Here is a 23,985-nt window from a genome sequence, read left to right on the forward strand (position 1 = left end):
ATCTACAATCAGAAAGAACGTCTGTATGCACATGTGAGTTTAGATAGAAAGACTGAAGTTGAACTCAAAGGCATTTTCACTGCAGTATGCTCTAAGGATGAATGAAAGATTACTTTGAACTTGAAGACAATTGGACATCCAAAATTAAGTATTTTTTTGTTATAGATGCAAAAACTGGAATTGTTGCTAGCTGCTTCAGAAGTAGAAAGAAATCCAGAGCTGAGTAAGTTGGAGTAAGAAGATGTAGCTTTCAGTGCTTGGCACATTTATCGTTCTTAGGTGAAAGTTTGCCAAAGGCAGGTATGGTTATTGGTTACTGTGGTGTTATGACATTGTATATAATTGACACAAGACTTTTGAAAACATATGCAAGCTGGTTTTGGTTATGATTGGGTATGTTATGTAGGCACAGTTTTCTGAACAGTTGCATTGGATCAACAAAGTAGTGGATGAGGTTCTAAGATTGGATTCAATATTGAATATAAACCAACTTTAAGGAGTTCAAAGTTAGTTGCACAGTTTTAAAGATCTTGACAGTAGTCCTTATCTGAGTAAGTTCATATCTTTAAGTCCTTGCCTGGTGAACTGTGTATTTGATTTAGATAGGCCAGTTCTGTTTTAAAGGACTGATAGAAAGGAGGAGACCTATGTCTGTGTGGTTGTGTAGAATCTGATTAATGAAAAATGTGGACTTTTATGCTAAACAAGAGTTTCTGTGGGTAACATACAAATGTTCTTCAGGCCAATCATTGTTTCAAAATCTTCTTGTAAAGCTGTTTTGAGTGATTGGGATGAGAGGTTGGTTTGGGTTTTGAGGGTTTTTCTCATGTTGGAATAGATCTCTCTACTTTCAGCTTGTGAGTAGGATGCTCCTGAGTCTATAAAGGCCAGGACTCTGCTAAACACTCCCTTCTTTACAGCCTGTCTAGACCTCTAGAAATTGGGAGTGTCTAGTGACCTCTTAGCACTTTAACAACTCGTGGCTGAGTGTATGGGTATAGGCCTTGGTTAACGGCATAAATGCCATAGGGAGCGACAACTCACAATCCTCAACTCTGAATTCTTGGCACTAGTCAATGAGTGATTGACTCTTAACCAGCAAGTGCAATGAGGAATATCTCATTAGGTGTGCTGTACCATGCCGTTAGCAAAAGGTAAATACAAGTGCACCAGCCAGAATGATGTAATTGTCTTTTACTATGCCTCATTATATACAGTGTAGGGCATTCTTTTTTCCCCTCTAGCTATGAGATACCAGCTGTGTCCCCTTGCACAACTGTGCTCAATATGACATCAAAATAATCTAATTAAAATATGCTTGTGGGTTACCTGTAAAGGACTTTAGCAGAATGGAATAGTTCCGATCTTGTCTAAAAGATGTCAGCTCTCTGTATATACCCTAGCTTGTTTGCTAAACTCCACCGCCTTCTATCCTGTAGAGAGTTGAACATCTTCAGTTTTAATGACAGGTGCTTCAATACATTTGAAAACATGTATAAACTTTCATTTTTGGAGTTTGTGATTCGTGATTCCATACACTGTGGTATATAGGGTATGAAGAATTATGAAAACTCCATGTGCAGAAAGAATGATTTGATGAATCCTGAAAAATATGGGATCTGTTGGCATGACTTCATTGTTGCATGAATCGTTGCTAGGACATCGCTGATTCAGGCATTGTAAAACTAGGTAGAACAACTTCTAATTTTTTTGAAGAATTGTTATACAAAAAAGGTGGTTAAAATAGATGAAGAATGGGATTTGATACCAGTTATATTACTAATGCAGTCTGAATGTTTTATCTTGAAATTATTTCTATATTTGCAAAATGCCCTGGAGGAGTTTTAACAATTGTTCACTGGTTTTCAGAAATGTCTACGTGGTTTTGGCAGAGAAGATCACAGCTACAGTCTAATATAGTTGGGGTTCTCACAAGGGAGCATAGAGGGAGTGGAGGGGAGAAATAGGATGTTTCTACTTTCTTAACCAGGCATTTCTGAATTTGACAAAGGGCTTCTATGTTGCCCTCCTAAGAAATTTAAGAATTAACATTAACAAGAATTAACCAGAACAGACCAGTGGCCTACAACTGTGAATTCTACTGTCTCCAAATCTGTAAGTTAAAATAAGGGAGAAGCAGATGAGATCATTTTCTGAAAGAAGGGACAGATGATAAATATGTTTCTTTGCATTTGGTGCCCCAATAACATTGATGAATTTGCATGTTAACTTTTGGGAACATCAGATGTGAGAAGGCACACTTCGAAGGCAACGAGAAGTCATTTAGCAGCTTCCTGGCAGTCACACAAAATCAGAAGGCATTACCAAAAATTCATTTTTTCAGTATGAAAAACAAGAACTTGTCCTAATGTACAAAATGAGAACTTCTAGGAAGAGATACAGCAGGGAGAGTGCTTTCTCTATTGCCAAGTCCTTTGGCCTGGGAAAACCACACAATTCCCAAATCCAGCTCCAAGGCACACCCTGCCCAGGCCACAGCGATGTGTGGTGGCCACCTTGGGGGGTTTGGCTTCCCCACCGAGCGAGGAGGGGGCTGCACTTCTGCTGCCGCTTCCCTTTCCTGCCCCTGCCTCACAGGCATCTCTCACTGTTGGGTGCGGGGATTTTAAATATTGTTGGGCAAATTTTTTCTTTTTTTTTTTTTTTTTTTTTGCATGGCTGGACTCTGCAATGTTTTTGATGGAGGAGAGCCTGGTTACTTTGTGCTGGGACCCTGGGAAAGTTCTTGACCCGGTGGGATATTTAGGGCCAGGGGTTGTGAGGTTGCATCTTCAGCAAATCCTTCCTGCTTCACCCTTTGGGAAATGGTGCCTGTAAGTGGATTTCTGACTTTCTGACTCTCTGAAAATTTGTACTTGTGGGGGATAGTGGTCACACCACTATCTCGGGTGCAGTTGGGTCTCGGGGTGGATCACAGAGCTCATTGCCATCTGCCTGGCTGCATCCATACAGGTGAACACTGGGACGGGGCACGGGCCTGTAATGTCTGTTTTGTTTTATTGGCGGTTGTCACCTGTAACAACCAGCTTTCCTCATTGCAATGCCCAGGCATGTCTTGGGACATGGCAGAAGCCACCACTTGGTTCCCAGCAGTCAGAAAGAATGAGGCCATACTGTTATACAGCAGGAGATTGTCTAGATGTGTGGATGGGAGCTGCGCTGTGCCTTTTGTCCACAGAGCCACAGAAAAGGTCACAACCCTGATTAGTTTCCTAGTGTAAGTGCAGCCTCTGATGCCTTACAGAAATAGAAGTCAACTGTACCCTGACAGCGAGGGAAGCCAAAGATGCAAAAATAGGGTTCCATAATTCACTAGCTGAAACCAGCAAATGTTAAAACAGCACCATGTGTGTCTTCCCCCTCCCCCCAAATGTATACCTACCTAAATGGAAAGTTTGTGCTGGGAATGCCCAGATATGATATGTTCATCCTGCAAACAGTGCTGCAATGACCCCTGTAGCTAAGGAAGGAGAATGGAAGGAGTTCAGTAAAAAGTGCTCCTGAGACTATCTCAGATATTGACTGCCTATGGCATGTGACTTTAAAAGACTCCAACAATAAGCAGCTCTCTGTTGTACTCAACCATTTAAAGTGATCTTAAAATGCTTGTTATCGTGCAACCAGTAGGAATGATGAAGTAACAGGCAGGGATCCCGGGTCCTTTGTTTTTCTGGAAGTTCTGGAGTTGTTTGGGCTCTGACAAAGCAAATCCCTTTATAAATCATGAGTGTTTTTTAACTCTGCTTGAAAGGCCTCATCCTAAAACCGAGGGATAAACCTGCCTCCAGCTCTCTGCTAAGGTTTGTTGTGCTTCAGTCCAGTCGCAAAAGAGAAATGGGGAGTTTATCAAACTTATTAAAAAAACAAACAAACAAACAAAAAACCCCCCAAAAAACCCAAAAAGCCAAAAAAACCCCAAAATGTTGAAATGACTTTTGAACACTAAACTGGCTGGATTTGAACTAGCTACTTAGTGGCCAAGGGATTTTTTTTTTTTTTTTTTAATCCCATTGATGCTGAAGTATTTTAAGCAGTATTGGTTAATGTCTTCTTTCTTATTAGAACATTAAGTAGTAATTTCCCTTCCTCTTCACCTCATGCTTTATATTTACTGAGAACAGCAGGTAACAAGGCGAGCCTGGCATCTGACCAAAAAGTTTTTTTAGCTAAGGATTCATTAGCGTATATAAAAATAGCTAACCTTGTTTAAAGGCACTTCTTACACAACAAGAAAGAGCTTCAATTACCATATCTCATTTAAAGTGAAGATTAAACATCTTTACAAGGACAGTGCACTAATCCCATGAATCCTATTTATGTCAAAATGTAGTGCTATTGGCAATAAACAGCAATTTGAGAAGTCATAACCCAAGAAAATAATTGTCAAGTGACTTTAGAGCTCCCTATAAATTTCTTCTTCACGACTTCAGCAGTAGTGTTCAACAACAGAGTTAAATATTTGTATTAGGTGCTCCTGCCTTTAACAGACTAATTAAAAAGATGGAATTCTTTGATTCTATCTCAAATCATTTTAGTTCTAATCTCTCTCAGGCAAAGTCAGCTCTATAAATTGAGCTAAATGTATTTTCTTCTGAATAGAGACTTTACAGTGTAGCAATAAATTCAAGCAGTGGGAAAGTAAATGCAACTGAAGTACCCTTAATGATGCTATTGTGTAGTTGTTGTGGATATAATCCCATTACACAGACCTTTATCTTGAAGGCTATAAATTCTTTGAGAAATTATTGTAATGGGAAGGGGCATTACTTAAAGCATTGTGTTTAAATATGATGAAAAAGGGATGATTTAAGTTTGAAAAACCAAGTCAAACAAACTGAATTAGTAATAATGGAGGGAGATTAAGTTTTTGCCTATCATGCAGACCTTCTAAATTTGTATTTCCTAAGAAACCACGCAATGGAACTGTCCCCAGGGGTACTTCTTGTTATTTGCATCACAGGCATGACTGGAACTTGCCATTAAGGATCAGGACCCCATTCTGCTCTACACCTGCAAACTTAAAAAACCTTTACCTGAATTGAGAATTGCCAGTCTAAAAACCTGACCCAAAGCCCAGTGAAGTCAATGGGAGACTTTCCATTGATTTTAATGATTTGGTTCAGGAGCTAAGTAAGTATTTCCAAGACAAAAATCAATATTGTCCCACAGTGGTAAAGTTTTCATGTGCTTCTATTGATCCTTTTGTCATAGATTACAGGATACCTTGGCACTGTCAACACACGAGGTTTTAACAAACTGATTTGATTTATTAACACCGTTTGATTAACATCTGCAGTAGCAAGCATTTATCAAATGTCAGCAAACAAAGGTTCAGCAGAAGGATCACCACAAAAAAATGACTTGTTGCACAATGTGAGCTGAAGTTCAATAGGAACAGGCTTTCCTTAAAACAAGTTTATGTCAGAGTTCTACATGATGTGGTTAGCATAAGTTGGGTATTCAGAAACGTTTTTTTTTTTTTTTAAACCAACTATATCATCAGGTCTAAGAAAAGCTCTTACCTCTCCTGGAGTACCTTAACTTACCTTCTTACCTGATCGTGGTAGAAAGAACATTGCTGTGATGGTATGGTTATAAAAATTATGCCAAAATTCTCAAATTAAATTGAGCTTGCTTAGTGTGTCAGTTATGCTTTATTATTTAATAATCCATCTTCTTCTAAATAATTACAGTGAAATGCATCATTCTGTTTCAGAAATACACTGCAATGCATTGCTGTGGTTATAGCATCTGACTTCGAAATGTAAGTCCTGGGACATCGTCAACAGGACTGCTTATATCGGTAATATTTACACTGTGATTATTCAGTTGACAGCCCTGTCATTTAGTTTTGCCACTTTGTAAACCAACTAAAACCCTTCAGTCATTTCTTGAGAATGATTCTTTGAAGTCTGGTCCTCTAATTCGACTTGCTTTTTGTATGGTTATTTAAAAAATAAATAGTTCATACAATTCAACAATTATATAGTAGTAGTCTAGTGGTGTACAGCTTTCCTACTACATGATCATAATCGACTATTTTAGTACATCAAACTCCTTCACATGATATTTGTTTTCAGTTTACTAATAGTCACTAGAAAAACCCCCAAATTTAAAATATCGTTTCATCCCTTTGAAAGGATCTGTTTTCCTGGAAGAATATTTGAAACCTTTCAGAATTTTCCCAATCCAAACCCAAAACTACGAGTTATATCTGATAAAGACTATGATGGGCTACATTCATTCACGTTTTCCAAACCAACATAAAGCTTAATGTGCTAATTGAATTTGTAATCATTTATCACATAACCTGTTACAGTATGAATATCTCTAACAGTTCAATCAATCATAACAAAAATGTGGATACCATGTAAATCTTATCAGGATCACTAAAATAATGGGACTTTTGTTTACAAGGTGTCGATTGGTTTTAGAAGCTTTGATAATGACTCCAGACAGTCAATAAATACAGAGACTTTTACATTGCCAGTAGGAGCCGAACTAAACTATCTAATCTTTTTAAAATGACAGACAACACAATGAACTCTGAACTTAATCCCCTCCAAACATTAAGGAGACAGTTTAGTGCTTAAAGTACTATTCAAACTCAAACCCTACATTTAAAAAAATCATTAAGCATCTGATTTAAACACACAGGGAAAATTCAGAGTTAAGGCCGGTTTTCCTTCCCATTGTGCCTGGGCAGTGGTCTGTGGTGGGCTCCAAGTCTGTTGGTAGCTTTTCTTGGGCAAGGAAAACACCTGTGTGCCTTTTGAAAGCAAGTTTGTAGTCAAAGCATTTAAAAAAAAAAAAAAAAAAAAAAAAGCTGAAGCCTTAATTACTTTGTGTCTCTATTGAGCAAATTTTCCCCTAAGGTTTTGAAGAAGACATGGGGAACAATGTTATACACTACATTTCAGGTGACAGAATTTACACTGCTGGGCTCGTAACCTCTGAAAATGACACGTGGCCTTTAAGAGGAAAAGGGAACCGTAAATGTAAAGCTTACGTTAGACTGAGAGATGGGGGAGAAGGGTGGCAGGCAATGGCTAACATACAAGTTTCTTGTGGGACAGCATCTCCAGGCATAGTTAGTCACCAAGAAGATTAATCATGGAAGGCACATTTCTCCTTTACTTGAAATATCTGAAGCAAGTCAAGACTTGTTTTATAAAGTGACACCCACCACAGTTAAACATTTCTCTAATGCCTGTTAATAGAGAGAAAAGATATATATATATATATATTTATTTGACAACTACCTAAAATTATAAAGATATAAAAATATATGAATATATAAATATATTAAATCACCCTTTATTTCAGCTTGACAGTTTTTTAAAAGAATAATAGGACCGTCTGACTGCAGGACTGTTTCTTCTACTAGTAATAAAGTAAGAGGAGAGAAAATAAAAATATCCTTAAGTTATCATTAGCAATTCTTCTGAGTCTGACAATTGTTTGCTTTTTAACTTCTTTAGAATTGCTATGTGCCTTGCAAATCTGAATCCTCCCAGTACTGGTGAAGGTTCAGTATTACCCTGTTTCCCATGGATTGCATCTTGCGTGTCTCTTTTATTGGTTTGTCTTATAAATGTACCTCTCTGGCTAATGAATGGAGGAATTAATCCATTCTAACCTTTTCAATGCATCCCTCTTGCTGCCTAATGTAAAGGCTGACATGACAAATGCTTTGGTTTTATTCTTAACATGACCCAGATATCTTTATTGTCTTTCCTGGGTAATTGGAGATAAGTTGTGTTAAATCTCTGCATTTGTTATTAATTAATTCCTCTGAATAGATAATATTTCCTGAGATCTTTTTGATGCCTTTCTGTATCTCAGGTAGATTGCTGTAAGCAAAGTGGAAAATACAACCTAAATCATCATTTGGACTTTAAATAATAGATTTTTAATTACAAAAATCCGTTTATGTTGTTGAATGCAATTTTTTCTGCAATTTTGTAAATTTTTTTTTTTTTTCTTAAGGTGTCCTTGTTGTCCTGGTAAGTTACAGTATTTGCATGTGAATGGTTTAAATTATTTTATGTTATTAACAACTGATTCTCAAGTCAGGAATTCCTGAGGTTCCCACTATCTGTGTTTTGCCATGATTAATTATTTAAGCTTGTCTTTCCTGCAGTGCTGGTTGCACAGGCTGTAGTTACTTGTTGGTTGAGTTGTCACTTGGATGAGCTATGTTATCAGGACAGCCTAAATCTTATAATGGATTGTTATTGGGAGATGCGATGTCCGTGTTCTCAGGATGAGATCAACCAGCAGACGTGAGAGTGTGAGTATTTATTTGGCATCAATGTCTGATATTTTAAACCATTTTCTGAAGTCTGTGTTTACATTAACTGTACACAAGCTGTATCTTGATTTCAGGCTCCACTTATGCTAATGAATTTTTCTGACCTATCACAACACTTCAAGAGGTTCTAATGAAAAATCTCAAAATGCTTTCCTTAGAATCTTTTTTTTATAAGTTTGACTGACAGGATTTTGACAATCAGTACTTTCTCTGGTGGTCATTTGTGGTAAAATTAGTGGAATTTCATGGCATTTTTCCTTTGCAATAGTATATTTCCATAGTTGCCTAATTAGTATTTCCTGAGTCAGAGAAGAGCTATATGTTTTATAATGAAAAAAAGAAAGATGATGAACCAGAACCCTGCCAGGTGCTGTGCTGAATGAAAATCCACAACTGCTAACTTATTTGGATTCTATTTTTTTCCTTCTTAATTTCTTTAAAGCCTGTATTAGTTATTCTGATAGATTGCTTCCCAAATCTGCCCCTGTTTAGTTACTACACATTTAAGGACAAGTACTGTAGAAAATCTTACAATAGGAAAGTCTGTGTTAAAGAGCTACACAACTGGTCATGAATAACATCTAATTGGTATCCAGTTAGAGCAGAACCTACAACACGTGCCTATAAGATATACTGCAGCATCTTTTACTCTCGTGGGCTCCTTGGTACGTGCTCTCTCTCCCATCCTCTTTTCTCCACCGTGTGCTCCCAAATGCATTGTGTTCAGGCAGTCCCATCACAGATCAAGTTATAACTAAGATTATTTATAGGCATTTGTATTTTTTTGTCTATTTGTACCAGTGGTAGCAATGAAAGAGTATAAGAAAGCTGAATGACCCTTGCTGGCATCGTGGGCAAAGCATCCTTGGCATGGGCCAGATGGCACAGGACTTCTGGGCTCACCACGTTCACCTGCTGTGGACTAGCTATAATGCAATATATATAACACAACCCCACCAACCTCTCCTCACCCTTGCAGAGCGGCAGGGACCTGCTGGCTTGGCTCGCTGTGCTGCTGTTGTAGCTGTCTCACTTGTAGGGCCAAGCTGCCATGGTGCGTGCCCTGGGAGCATGCTGGTGGGCTTGAGGCTGCCTTGGTGACATCCAGGTCCTGGGGTGTTGGATGTGTCCTGTTGTGTTGGGTCTGCCTACGGTGATTCGGTTTCAGTTTTTGAAGCGTCAAGCTCCCCTGTTGTTCGTAACAGCCTCCCAGCATGGTGCTAGCCCCTGGTGTGGCTCAGCTTTGGTGTCCATGGAGGTCCTGGTATCCTGAATGGAAAGCAAGTACCGCTTTCTGGAGGAAATCCTAGCTGTGCCATGGCCAGTGACCTTCCTACCGAGAAGGTAGATAAAGGCACAGACTTTTTTCCTCTGAAAAGAATAGCAGTTCCTGCATCTTTAATTCCCACCTCTGCAGCAATTTCACAAGGAGTACTTACCAACTTTTCAATTTTTTAATTCATCAGACCCTTCCTTTACTTTGCCAGACTGCATGTGTATTATAGCCATGTAACACTAAACCAGATCTGCCTTTGTTTTTGTGATTTATGTTTTTTTTCTTAAACAGGAAAGCATTCATTATCAAATGTTGTGAGAACAATACAGTAACTGGAGGTTATTTTATATGAAAATATTGTTGATTGTTCCTCCCCTAGAAATCTCTCTTGGCAGCTCACTTCCTGCCAAATGAATCAGCAAAAGCTGCTCATGAAAGTTGTTAATATATAATACAATGATCCGGCACTGCACTTGCTCCTTATCTATGAAGTCCTTTTGTGATCAATGATTCACATCACCTTTTGATTATAGTCTCCGGGCACAAACAGTTTCTTAATATAAATTAATGGCCTTGGAATTTCTAAATAAACATTCCCTTTTGTTTAGCATCATTTCCTATTTTCTTACCAAAACAGAGTCTTATTGTAATTGTTCAGTTTTCACTGGAAAAAGTGTTTGTGGACTGGAATGTTCTCAAAAAACAAGCGGTTCCTTTCAGAGCTATTACTGTTGATTTACAAGGTCTAACCTGCTATGTTAATTGAATATAGCTAGGAAATATTCCCAAAAAGCAGCTAGTATAGTGTGATACTGTAAGTAATGATTCCTGCATTCATTTACTGGAAAGAAGATTTTTCTCTTGAAGCATAGTACTATTTGACAATGGGGATTTTTTGATCTTTCACAGCAATAAAACCCAGTTTATCTAAGCAGGAGATATTGTCAAGATACTTCCTCTAAATCTTCTTATTGTTGTTAACACTACTAAATAGTTAGGCATGGGCTCTTCGGCAAAACCAATCATGAAGATTTCCTCTGGCCAGGTCTGACTGGTAGGATAATTAAAATACCAACCATCACACAGTGGTAAGCTAATGTTAATTATCCCCTCTTGCAAACTTCAGTGAAGCACGAGTGGAGAATGTAGCAGAAGCATAAGCCTGAGCTGCAGAGAACTGGTGCAAAAAGCTATCTGATAATATTCCTTCTTTTTAAGGCAGAGTTATTTCACTTAAGTCAATTAGGTGGAGTTCTAACTAAACTGAAATAAGAACCTGAGAGACTGAAAATGCCTATGGAGACATTTAGCTTAATTAATTGTTAGCTGAAGTGATCCAAGCTTATATTCAGACAAGGGATTTTTTTTTTCCCAAAAGCATTTAAAGAATATAGGCCATGATAAAAATGATCAAACTTCTGAGTGGGTTGTTCGTGGTGGTTTCAATTAAAGCGTTTTAGTTGGCAGTGAGAATAGGCTCAGAGCGGGCACAGTGTCTGTCAGTCACTGTGGTCCACCTGACAGAGCAACTCGCCAAGCTGGGGTCACTTGGCCATGGCCAGTCAGATGTCCGTCATACATGCATCCTAACCTCAAAAGTAATTTTAATTTCTGACTCACTCATACCCCAAGCTAGAAGAGGGGCTGGGTTTCTCAGGAAAGTTCTCCTGGGTTACATAAGCAACTTAAACACTGTGGCTATCTAAGACTAGGTGCTCTTAATGTCGAGAGAAAAAAGCCCTCCTGTTCCAGAAAAGCAATGTCCTCCAGGGCAGCACCTGTAACGCAGCTCCTCACTGCCTACAAGGAAGCAAAGCCCTCAGGCTCCCGGGGCATGTCCTTCACTCGGGTTTTTAATCAATGCCTGGTCCTTAAAAGCAGTAGTAAGCAGAGAGAAAATATTTTTATGCATCGGTTCTGGAGAATGATAAAGAAGCTACTTTGTAAGTTATTATCCAACATTACTAAGCAGTGACTCCTTCAAATCTGAAATTCAAATGCTGTGTGAAAATATAGTAGATGTATTTATTAAGTCTGAACTGTTAATTACTTTTTGCATGTGTCCAGAGCTGGGGCTGAGCATTATTTCATGGTCTGTATGTTGCAATAAAAATGAAATAGTACTTGTTTCTCAATGGCACCAAGCATTATATAAACACGTATGATGAGAGTGATTCTCCTCTCATTCCTTCTGCTGTCAGACAGAAATGCCTCTGTTTAGCCAGTAGTCTCGATGGCTTTATTGACTTTTACAAAGATAACATCAGCACTAGCTGAGGATCTCTCCTAATATTTTTAGGCCCTTTTAAGATGTCAATGAAATGTCAAAAGTAGTTAGTGATGCGCTGCCCTTCGAATGGGAGAGATATGTGTTGTTTTGAGCAATTTACTACAAAAATAACAGGTGTAAATGTGCAGCAGAATGTTATTTCCTCAGTCTTTTGGTGAAGATTGTTATATACACTGTCCAATTCTTAAATCCAGTGTAATTAAAACAAAAAGCAATGTATTTACAGATTTTTACTACAATTCAGGAAGAATAATTCACTTAAACGCTGTGAAAAAACAAAGTCATTTCACTGCTGGTATGTAATATACTGGCAGCATGGAGTGATCAGGAAAGTCAGCAGCCTTAAAAGAATACGTTTTATCAGATGCTTGCTAAAGAGATATCTTAGTAGTAAAGCATTGTAGAGAGACAGTAGCAATTCAGTTCTAGAAAAGTCAAATATTTAGTCATGGTAGTGCTTTGAGCACTAAAACAGTTCCTACCACATTTCCCTTGGCTTACAGTGTGTATGTAATATCTGGCAATAACTGCTATTTTAAAACAGAAATAACATTTTTATAGGCGATAACCTAAAGCACAGTTTGTCCTGCAAACCCTTATCATAATGAAGCGCATTTGGGACAATTAAAAAACATATTCATTTGCAGCAAATGGCTGTGAGTCATACACAGAGGCCTTCTACCTAATCTGGGAAAGGTTATCTTATAGTTTCTACAAGTTAATATCAAATTTATTAATGTGTCCAAGATGTGTTTAATCTGAAAAAGCAGTAGATTATAAAGATCAAAGCATAAGAAGTAGGTAACCACTATACCTTTTATTAAAATTATTTTTGAACTCCTATTTCATACACGATTGCATGCTTTTATCTCAAAAAATGAAAAATTCCAACAATAATTTTTTTTGTGTATAGCGAATGAAGAGGCCTAGAAAGGTACCAGAAGTCCTTTTTTATAGAGAAAAGATTGTGGTTTTCAACGTGTTGCTGCCAGCTCAGGCTGAACCTCTAAGTACTCCATTCAGCCCAGCCTATGTTGTACATAGGTTATTACTGCACAGGTTACACTGAATTATCTGTTCCTGCATAGCTATTCTTGCTGTATTTGCTTGGGCAAAGGTGCCTGATTCCTGGCAGCATAGCCTTGAGCACTATATTAGTCTGAGCTTCCCATTGCAAACTTTCAATAGTATATTTGAGAAAAATCATTTTGTTCTGATCAAGTGGGCCAGGCTGAGCTGGATGCAGCTGTACTGTTGATGGCAAGGTAACGTTAAGTGCGTGTTAACGTTAAGTCAGAGTTCAATTCTTCCTCCTGGTAAATCTCTGATGACAGTATTCATCAAGAAGTTCAGGTGTCTATTCAGGCTACAGATTAAATAAAATTTCTTAAAGCACATCTGCACCAAAGGAAAAAGATGGCAGTGGTAATTTCAGTAGCTCCTTATCTGCCTGTCTCTCCCAAGAACTATTTGACAGGGTTGTTGCCACCACGCTTCATCCGAGAGGCAGGCAGAAATGGATCTGGCCACCAGAAAAGAAGTAGGCACAAGGGGAACAGGAGCGGGTGCCACAGGTCCTAGGGAGAATGAGCTGGTTTGCAAGGGTCCAGTTTGGGGATGAGCCTAGGAAAGGAGGCAGCACCAGCGCAAGAGATGCCAGAGAAATGACTAATGCCTTTGTTGTCCTTGTGGAGGGATGTAAAGAGGAGATATCCTGGCAATGACCAATGAAGTCATTTGTTATGGATGGCATTGCGTGTGAAAATTATCTATAGTAATTCCATTTGAGGGTGGACATTTTCCCCCTTCCCTCTTTTCCATGAATCATTCAAAATGGATTCCAATCCAACTGGGAAAGAAAATAAAACAAATCTCTGATGACTTGATGCTGCTAATCTTGCATTGGTAATTTAAAAGAAAAAGTAATCTACACTGGAATTACATACCCAGTAGGGATGGCTCTATACTACAGCACATGCGATGCTTTTTGTAATTGTCATGTGGGTAACACATATTTTTAAAGCAGTAATGCGGGCAGGCTAGATTTAAACAAGCAGTTCTTGGCCCTCTGGTATCCCATTGGGGTTGGGGAAGAGTAGGACTTAGGGGAGGAAAGGGAGAAAGGACGTGGCAAAAGCAGTTTTGTTCTAGATAAGACTCTGCATCCTGCTTCACAATCTTGTGAATTTCCCCTCTTATTCTATACGGAGTTGTGAACCTTTTTTACACCTTCTGCAAGAAATAGGTGCTTTGGCATATTTTTTTCAAAGGAAAATCTCAGGATGCTTAGAAAGATGGCAGCAGCTGTCTTTACAGCGTAGGCCCTGAGGTTTCTGCCTGTCCAGGCAATGAAATACCGCCTTCACAGAAACAGCAAGAGTTTAACAAGCACAGAAAATATCTTCCCTTTTTCTGTCAGGGACTTCTAGCAGATGAATACTTTCTCAGGCTTCTTGACCTGGTTAAATTTCAACTAGTACAAGTATGATGCCTCAGAAACCATAATTCCTACTCTCCCTTTCAGCATGGGGAGTTCCATAAATTTAAAAAAGTAATTAAATACTTAGCACTGTCTTTGCTGATAGTCTATTTAGCTGCAGCCTCTGAGCCTGTTATGTATAGTTGTGGAGCAAAGATACAGTGTTCTGCCAGAAGCTGATGAATGCATCAGCTTGTGTCATGTCACAGTACTGAATTTGTCCTTTTGTCTTTTTTGCAAAAAAACTTTATTTACTTGGACATGGCAGTTCCCTAAAGCCTTTTCAGAGTGGCCCTGAACTCAGCCAGAAAAAGGAAAAGCTCACGTATGACTGAAAGAAGTAGACTTTGGGCACGTCTAATCAGCACCGGGATTATGGAAGAGGTGGGGAGGAGCAGAAGACAGAAACGGAGATGGGGAGCGCAGGTTGGACAGACAACATGGGGAAGAAGCAGGATCTCCTGCAGCAGAAAAAGCTTTTGGCAGATATTAATGGACTCCTGCCCACCGATCTGGGGTCAGCTACAGATCCACCACTATACCATCCTTCTCCACATGTCATGGTCTTACACAGGTTCAGCATGGGTGTAAACCACTCTGGAGAGCCAAGCAGCTGGGCCTGGTGCAATTTGGTCTAACCCTGTACAGAGAACCAAGGTACCTCAACACCCACTTCCACAACCGAACAGACTGTAACACCTGCCTATTTCTTGGTCATTCACTTTTGTATTTGTTTGTTTCTTTTTACATTGTTTTGCTTTGTTATTAAACATATTTATTTCCAGGCAGCTGTGATACATACAACAACGTTTGCACAACAGATTCAGAGTACTGTTTATTTCCGCTGATTTACTCCTAAAGCAAGCTTCTGCATGAGTTTTGGGGAAAGAAGGAAGAAGAAATTGTGCCCAAAGACTCTGTAAGTATCAAACTCACTTAAAATCACATAAAAAACATTCACAAAAGCACTCTGTATAAAGCGTCACGCTCCCATCGCTGCATCCTATTTTTCTTGCAAGCCATGGTGTGCGATGGCTGGGTGTAGATGTCCAAGGCGTCTCTGATTTACCTGGCCTGCCTGTGCTCTGCCACAGTGGCAACGGATGTACTTTCTTCTATCACATGAATAAGCTTAAGCTTCAGCTTATTCAGTGTAATAATTTTTGCAGTTTACTTTCACAGTGTCACCTCATAATTGATAAATTAATACTGAATCTGGCGTTTGTTAAGATTAGAATGAGTAGTTACGATACACTTTCATCTGCATTTGTGTGACATCCAGTGGCTGGATGGGTCAATCACAGGCTCCCATTTCTTGTGAAAGGTGTAAAAATGGCTCACAACTCTGTTTAGAACATGAAAGCAGGAAATGTATTGGATATTAATGCCAATAGAGCGATTGCTTAATTTTGGTTTAAAAATAAACAGGTGATTAAAGCAGCTTGTTCAAGGGAACACGTTACAGATGTGTACACATGTAACTCGTTGTAGCCTTTAGAGCTCTTTCCCACTGCTACTGATGTGAGCTCATTTTCTCAGTGTTCCCGCTCGCCACGGAGAAATGAATAAACAATATATCACCCTGGTCAGAAATCAGTAATTTCTGTTTTCCTGCATTTAACTGTTGACTGCACCATCAGCGTTAAGACTCTCATCAGTTTTGTCAGAAGCAGTACTGAGATAGGAGACAAATTTTGATTAAGACCATTGAAATATCCAAAATAACCAAATACAATAAGATTGCCACACCCTATTGAATTAGACTTCTGAAAAGTTGTTTAAATTGAAAGATCTAGAACTCCAGTCTTGTGTTTGAAATAACTGCCTGCAATTAAAGTAATTGGTAGTAGTTGTGCAAAGTAGTTTCTTTGCCATCGTCATAATGACAATGACTTGAGAGCAGCACTGCTCTCAACATTTGTAGGAGTTCATTTTCTTTTTCTTCCATGGAGGTAATGAATTAGTAACAGTTTTGTTTATTGCACACTCATATAAAAAACACAGTTATCCCAGAGCATTTTTTGCACTGTTACTATAAGTAGCATCTACTAATGCTGAAAAGGAAAAAGATGAGAACATAAAAGTTTCTCTGCTTTTCCAGTCTGCTTTACAGGGTCCATAGACCTGCTTCATAAATCCAGCTAATTTCTTGTGTGTGCAGGCTTTTTATATACCAAAAGGTAAAATACATTATTTTTAAAAAAATATTATTTTTTAATCTCCTAAAAGTGAACAGAGAAATTGAGCATTGATGTCTAGTGTCTGAAATGACTTTAAAATTTTTCAGATCTTCAAACTGGCCAAATTTCAGGCTTAATATTTATTGCTGGTGAACTATTACAAGGATGTAAAAATATTATTTTTTGCCAGTAAATTTCCTGTTAATATAAATAAATTGGACGCACACACAAAAAAGACTCTGCCGGCCTGGGTACAGCATACGAGGCAAATGTTACCAGCAGAGACAGGAAAACAGCAGCTGTGCACCATTCTTGGACACAAAGTCCTCAGGAGTCACGAGGTTAGCGCAGGATCTGTTTTTTCATGCCTGGTTTTGCTGACTACAGAGTCACTTAGTCAACGATAATAATCAGAATAAAAGTCCTCTCCTAAAGTTAGATTAGTTTTATGCTAATCTATGGCAAGGAAAAGCAAGTCAAATCTGTCAGAATTGTATCTAGAAGAAAACAAAGATCAGATATATGAAAATGCCCTTGCTGAGATCCAGTCCTTTGAGCTGCCTCTTGGAACCACTCTAAGGTATGCATCTTTGAGATAATATTATATTGTTCATGATGGATTTGTTCCATTCTATAGCTGTTATTTCAGTCAGCCCAATATATTACAAACTTTGTTTTCCTGACCCTGAAATCTACAGGAAAGCTGAGTTTAATTTCAATGTGATTGGCCTTAAATGAAAAAATACAAACCAAGGTCACCTGCTCAGCCCTTTCTTTTCACCAGGACAAAGCTATCTGTTACTGAAGGCTGGCTGCAGATTCTCTGGGAAGAAAGAAATTACTCTTAAACATGAGAACGAGGGGAAATTTGCTCTTTTGTGTAGCAGTGTTTTTAGTTTGATGTTAACAGCTACATTTTTAAGGAATTAATTACTTAGATTTTTAATAAATACAACTTTTTTTTTTTTTAAATCACTGAAGACACAACTGCTTAAAGTTTTACTGTTGATATTCCTAAATATCTGAAGATTTTAATATTTTTTTCATTTGCAGCTTATGGAAACTGTTTAATGGTAAAAGTGCAACTGAAAAAAATTTCCTCTGCGTGTTCATCCTTGCAAAAAAGTAATACATAAAAGACTATGATGTTATGTGTCTAAGTATATTGTCAGTATCTGTAGAAGAGTTTTAAAAATAGCCTGCCTGGCACTGTAGGCGTCAGGTTGCAATGACTATCAGGCTAAAGAAAGAAAATTTAATTCACCCTGAAAAATACATGTGTCAATCTATTACTTCAGTAATTTGGTGATGAAAAAAAAAAAAAGGAATGTGGGAAGATTGCTACTGCATTTGAGTGATTTCTTGAAGGAAATACTACTGCAGCAGTAGCCTGTAGGATTTTTCCTGTTTTCTTTCTGCAGTATGCACTTTGTAGGCACTTGTCTCCATTTGGAACAGTTCTTGTTGATTTTAGTAGGTGTTATCAATAAATTCATCTGAATCAACACTGAATATGAAAAAGCCACAAGCATAGACAAGATGTGCAGAGCCTTCAGTGCCATTTATTAACCAACATCCAGGTGTAGTTGCACCAGGGCAGGAGAGGCGATGAGTTTGATTACAGTAACTGGAAGGGTGCCAAACACAAGTGTAGCTGGCTGCTGTCTAGACTTTGATGCATTCATGGTTGTAAACTGCTGTCAGTTCCTCACGGGAAAAGTAGCCACACATCGCCCCGAAGTTTTACACTTTAGGCCTATTTCTTTATGTTGGCTTCCCACTCGTGCGCAGATAACTTTGCCCAGAAAGCAGGTGTATCCTGTCTCCCGAGCATGCAAAACCCAAGGACTAGCTCATCTTTGGCCACAAACCACTAAGTGTATAATTTAAATAGAAAATGGGCTATTCCTCCCTCATTGAAAAACGAAGCTTTGCTGTACGGATGCTCGGGGGCACTAGGAAGCAATATGCCGGTTGCTCGAGAAACGCAGCAAGCCAACGTGCAGAAAGGTGCGCTTCTTGGTGGTTCTATTTTTACCCCGACCCCCGAACTTCTGTCGCCTACAGAAAGGCAGGAAACACGTCGCTGACCCAACTCGACGGCAGAAGCCCCCGCAGAGCGGCCGGGGCCGGGGCCGGTGGCAGCGCGCTCCGCTCCGCCCCGCGCCGCCGCCGCCCTGCTGCGACGAGCACGGCCCGCGCCTACGCGAGCGGGAGCTGTTAAAAGCGAAACAAAACAAGTAAATTTAAAAAAAACAAACGCACCCCAAGAAACAAACGAGAACTAGCCCAGAGGGAAAGGCCGGTGCCGACCCTATCAGCCTTCAAGGCGCCTCTGCAGCGCGGTGCAACGGGGCGCGGGAAGGGCAGCTGCTCCGTCCGCAGCGCGGCCGGGAGAGGGGTCGGGTGCTGGGTGTCCCTCTTCTGCCCCAGGGCGCTGAGCGGGGCGGAGCGGGTGGCACCAGGCAGGGGCAGCTGCCCGCGGTCTACCACCGGACACCAGCGCCCGGAGCTGCCCGGAGGACGGAGAGGCTTTGCCGGGCTCCCGGGGCGCCCCCGGCGCAGCCCTTCCCCTGACAGGGGCCGCGGGGCACCGGCCAGCTGGGGCGAACCGGGCGGGCGCGGCCCGGGGCGACCCGCTCCTCCTCGCCCGCCCCTTCCCCCCCCTCCTCACCCCCGCCCGGGCCGCCTGTCCCCCTCCGCGCCGGGAAGCGCTCCCCGGCGGCTCCCGCTGCCCCCCGCCCGGCTCTGCGGCCGCCTCCGCCCCCGGTCCCTCCCCGGCGCCTCCCGCAGCGGCGCGGCCGCCGGGTCCCTCCCATCCAAGATGGCGGAGAATCTCCCCGAGCATGATCGGATCCTGCAGGAGATCGAGAGCACCGACACGGCCTGCGTGGGACCCACCCTGAGGTGAGGGGCGGCGGGGGCCGCGGCGCCGACGGCGGGCGAGGGTCCCCGGCCCCGCCCTGCCCGCCCGCCTGCCCGGGGAGCCGCAGTTCGGCCCGGCCCGGCCCGGCCGCGCTTTCTGACAGCTCCTCCCCAGAGACGCCGCTCGGCCGCCCGCAGCGCCTCCGGCGGGAGCAGCCCCTCCGGGCCCGGAGGGGGCGCGCAGCCCCCGGGGGCGCCCAGCGGAGGCCCGACCGCCGCCTCCCGGCCCTCCCTGGGGTGGCGGAGGGAGAAGGGGCCGGTGCGGTGGGGGCAGGCAGCGGGGCCGGCAGGCAGCGGGGCCGGCGCGGCCGCGGGCGGCTGTCACCCCCGGGCCGGCGGCGCTGACAGGGACGGGGGGCCGAGCGGAGGCTGCGGCCGTGCCCCGGCCCCCGGGCCGGCCTCCCTCTGTCATTGTCTGCCGGGGAAGCGGGGCCCTGCCCGGCTTCCGGCGGGGGTGGGCGCGGCGGGGCCGGAGCGCGGCCTCGGGACGGGGCGCCGGGGCTGGGCCCGCCGTAACCCGCTGCCGGCCTCTTCGTCGCCCGGGCAGGGTGGGCTCCTGCCCTGCGCCTGGACAGGGGGCATCTCCCTGGGGTGTGCCGGTACCCCCGGGTCTGTGCTGGGAACGGGACCGAGACCGTATTGTGGGTGGGTGTTTGCATCAGTAACTGCAGGGCTGCTCTATGTGCAACCTTTCTAATGCAGTCTCAAATCTCCTGCCCCGGTCAGGTTTCTTCTGGAAATGTGACCATGCTCAGAGCGTTTCTGAAATGCCGTGACTTCAATGGGTTTTTATTTTCCTTTTCCCTCCAATTCCACATACTGCCAAATGGCATAGCCTGCATGTTGAAGAAAATGTTTTGCTTAATTTCTATAAACGTGTCAGTGCCCCTGAGTTTGAGCTGGGGAGAGAGGGGCAGGGCCTGGAGGGACTGAATCGGGATATGGAGGAGGTGCAGGGGGAAAGGCCATCTTCATCTTGGAGCTGTGCTGATGCTTCCCTGATTAGAGATGTCTGAAAGCAGTGGAAAAGCACAGACACTAGCCAAACTGGAGAGAGAGAACTGTGAATTTGCACGTTATCTCTTTGGGAAGATACAGAGAGCCTCGGTGCAGGGAACTGGAAAAGGCGGTTTGTGTGGCAGCATGCTGCAGGGCAGTGAGCACAGCACTGCTGGCTTTCCCTGGAGAGGGGATGGTGCCCACCGGAAAGCATGGGCAGGGCTGGGAAAGGGAGAACCCAGTGCCGAGAACTGACGGAAGAGAAATGTATATTGCACGCAAAATGGGTCACTTTGCAGCGAATGATTTTGTGGTTGGCTGCGTATGTCTGCAGCGGGTCCTCCAGCGCTGAGGGCTGTGGCGGGGGTGGCAGTCGAGGCATTTGTGCCAGGCTGAGGCTATTCAATCAGTCCTCAAGGATCCCAAATGGGGAGTGTGGTGGGGTGGCCCAGACATCACCCAGGGGCTGCTTGTGGGGTCAGCCTGGTCTTGGAGGCCAGCTTGGAGCAAACTGTGCTCTGATCTCCCCTTACTGTTCCTTAAACACAGCCAGTATTGGGAATAAGGTGTCAAAGCTGAGCATCATGAGGAGCTTCTCCTGTGAGAGTTTGTGAGCTCAGGTTGAGAGAAAGGAGCTCAGATGCTTTCAGACTTGAGCTGTCCCTGGAGGCAGTTTAGCCATGTTTCAGCTAACAAGCCCAGGCAGGTTGGAGCTGATGTCTGCAAAAAACACACCAAACCGAAAAACTTAGCAACAAAATATTAAATACAATTGCAGTTTTGCTACCATTTCCAGTATAGAGCTTATATCAGAGGAACCTATGTAAAGGACATGCAGAGAATCAGGCTGCACAGTGGAAGAAGGCATGTTTGGGAACCACAAGTGTGGATGGGAGAGGGATGTAAAAGGGGGAAGGGACAATATGAATCTCTTATTCACATTAAACATTTAAAATGTGTCAAAAGTTTTTACAAATATGAACATTTAGTTTCTTAATTTCTTTGCATCTTCCTGTCCTTTCTTTTTCTATTTGTATCTCATCTAGCTTATCTACCTTGTTATTTTACTGACTTTTCAGAAGGGCAGTTTTGCATTGCTCACTTTCAGAATTTTTTGAAGAGAAGTGCATGTTAGTCTGATTTAACCCCTAGTGTTCATTTACACATCAAAAAAATGAGGCTAAAGAATGGTTACACCTGGCTGAGTGTTTTGAAAGAAGTCCAGCCAACATCACAGAAATATGCTGCTACTTTATAAGAAAAGTAGTGTTTAAAATCAAAACTGTAGCTATCTGTTCAGCTATGCCTGTTCAAATTTATGAATTGCTGTGTGAAACTGAAAAGTCTAAAATCCCATATCTAATTTCAAGATCTATTTCAATGAACCAAAGCGTGAATGTAAAATGGAGCGTTATTTTCTGCACAAGATCTAGGTTTTACTTGCTAAACAATATAAATCAAAGAAATGAGTAATTTTATGTGCAGTTGCATAAGGCTACAACATAAAGCGATCCATCGATTTCCAGTTGTGGAAGCCATTGATGCCAGCAGTCTCATAATGACTGAAATTACATTCATCTCATTATGTGAAATGGAATATTTTTGTAATCTGTGGTCTGTAATGCTGGGAGAATATTTACAGCATCATGACATGAAATAAAGAACCAACATACCTACTTAAATAGCAGAACAAAAGAAGGGGCTTGAGGTGAGTGGTTCGGATAAGTAGCATGAGGTAATACTAGATGCTGAAGATCGTAGGATATGCAAGATCTGACTTATCCTTAATTGTTCATATCAAGATCTTAATATCTGCCTAATGCATCCATGCTTCACAAAGGAAGTGTAATTTTTTTGTGGGCTGTACGTAGATTCCATGGAAACATGTTTCTGCTCTTGGTTTTCTTCAGTGTTTTGTTTGCTAGTTTGGTATAGCTGTCTCTGCCAGGGTGCTGTTTCCTACCCTGCTAGAAGAGCGGCAGCACTTGTGCTTATGATATAAAAAATAATAGCATATATTGATATATAATGTTTTTGTGTGAAATTTACAGATAAGGAACAACATACAGACTGATCCTGCAGGTGTTTTTCTAGTGCTGAGATCCACCCATGTATAGGAATGTGAAACTCAGGTCCTTTATAGGAGGAATCAAGGTAGAGCTAGTACAAGTGGGATTATTTACCATTTAGGGGGGTAAGTTAGCTCCTAAAGATTGCTCTGCATCTCAAGAAATATAAAATGAAGAGATGTATTTGATTGAATTTAATTTTCTTTTTACATTTTAAGTGGATGAATTTATTGATTTTAAATTGCTGGTATTTAACTTGCATCTCTAAATTTAGCGACACATGCTGAATCATTATAAATGAGACCTAAATCAACTGTATAACATGCTTTTCATTAAATAGGCAGACTGTGTATATAGCAGGCCAGGATTAATTTTTTTTTCCAGCAGACTCTGTGAAACTTTTATCAACATCTTTCTAGCTTTAATGGCTAACTGAGATTAATGACAACACCTGTTAAAGGCTTGTCACTCTCACCTTTTTATATAATGTGTTAATATCTTATAATACATGTCATATACATACTGTTGGGCTTTGCAAAACCAGGGAGAGTTGTCAGCGCATTTCTAATCTTTATAAAGGAAAAAGAAAAAGACAAAAAGAAAGAAAGGCAATTCCCATATCCCTCTCCAAAAAAAAAGATAAGCACTTTAAAAGTTAATAACAAAAAACTTTCAAACCCTCACTGAACTCTGTATAAATACATATTAGCAAAATTTCAAAAGCCAATTTTTAAGAATGTCTTCACTCTTCTTGAATACTCTGTTGGACATGCCAGGGTAATTAATAAGATAACGTCTATTCAGAAGAAAATAATTGACCTTATCTGCTGATTGGTTTTATGTTGGTCGAAATAGATCAAAGTGGAGCTCAACAGAGTAGAAGATGTTGTTCTGCCAGGATCCTGATATACTATACTTATGAGTCTCTTTCAGCTTGTGGTAATGTGTAATATTTCAAAGCCCTTTTTAAAAATAAATGAATTAACTCTTAAAGTCTAGCTTGGCAATGTATTGCGTAAGCATATGGTAGACTTTTTCTGAACACTTCATCTCATGAGCTTCGCATCACTGTCTCTGCAGTGTTCTGTGATCCTCTTGCACAGCCTGTCAGAGGAGCACCTCCGTGCCCACAATCAGGTGACTAAACAACTGATACAAATGTAAAATAAAATTTAAAAATTATGGGGGAATCGATGATGGCAATTTTGTAGCTAAGGTGAAGTTGATAAGGAGGTGCTATGTCTATTGATGTATCTGTAAGTGAGATGTACTCTGTGGCTTTGACACACAATTGCAGCTCAGAAAGTGCTCCTCAAAAGTCAGTGTAAAAATGCCCTTAAGCAACTTCTCTGTTCCTCTGCTCCTGAAATCTGTCATCACCAAGCTGTTGCCTGGTAGATGTTAGAGCATCTTCTAGGTTGCTGTAAGTTGT

At 41.3% G+C, this 23,985-nt stretch overlaps 1 protein-coding gene across 4 annotated transcripts in view; it reads left to right on the plus strand.

Moving 5' to 3' along the window:
- The first annotated feature begins 19,330 nt into the window (after positions 1–19,330).
- EXOC6 (exocyst complex component 6) overlaps positions 19,331–23,985 on the plus strand; it is a 94,854-nt gene continuing 90,199 nt past the window's right edge. For all 4 annotated transcript variants that reach the window (XM_082310514.1, XM_082310511.1, XM_082310512.1 and 1 more), the window contains exon 1: positions 19,331–19,467. In XM_082310514.1, coding sequence (XP_082166640.1) covers positions 19,385–19,467 — 83 coding nt within the window. In that variant the 5' untranslated portion in view covers positions 19,331–19,384. The remainder of the gene's footprint in view (positions 19,468–23,985) is intronic.

Source organism: Platalea leucorodia, assembly GCF_965183815.1.
Source record: "Platalea leucorodia genome assembly, chromosome: 4".
Taxonomy (NCBI): domain Eukaryota; kingdom Metazoa; phylum Chordata; class Aves; order Pelecaniformes; family Threskiornithidae; genus Platalea; species Platalea leucorodia.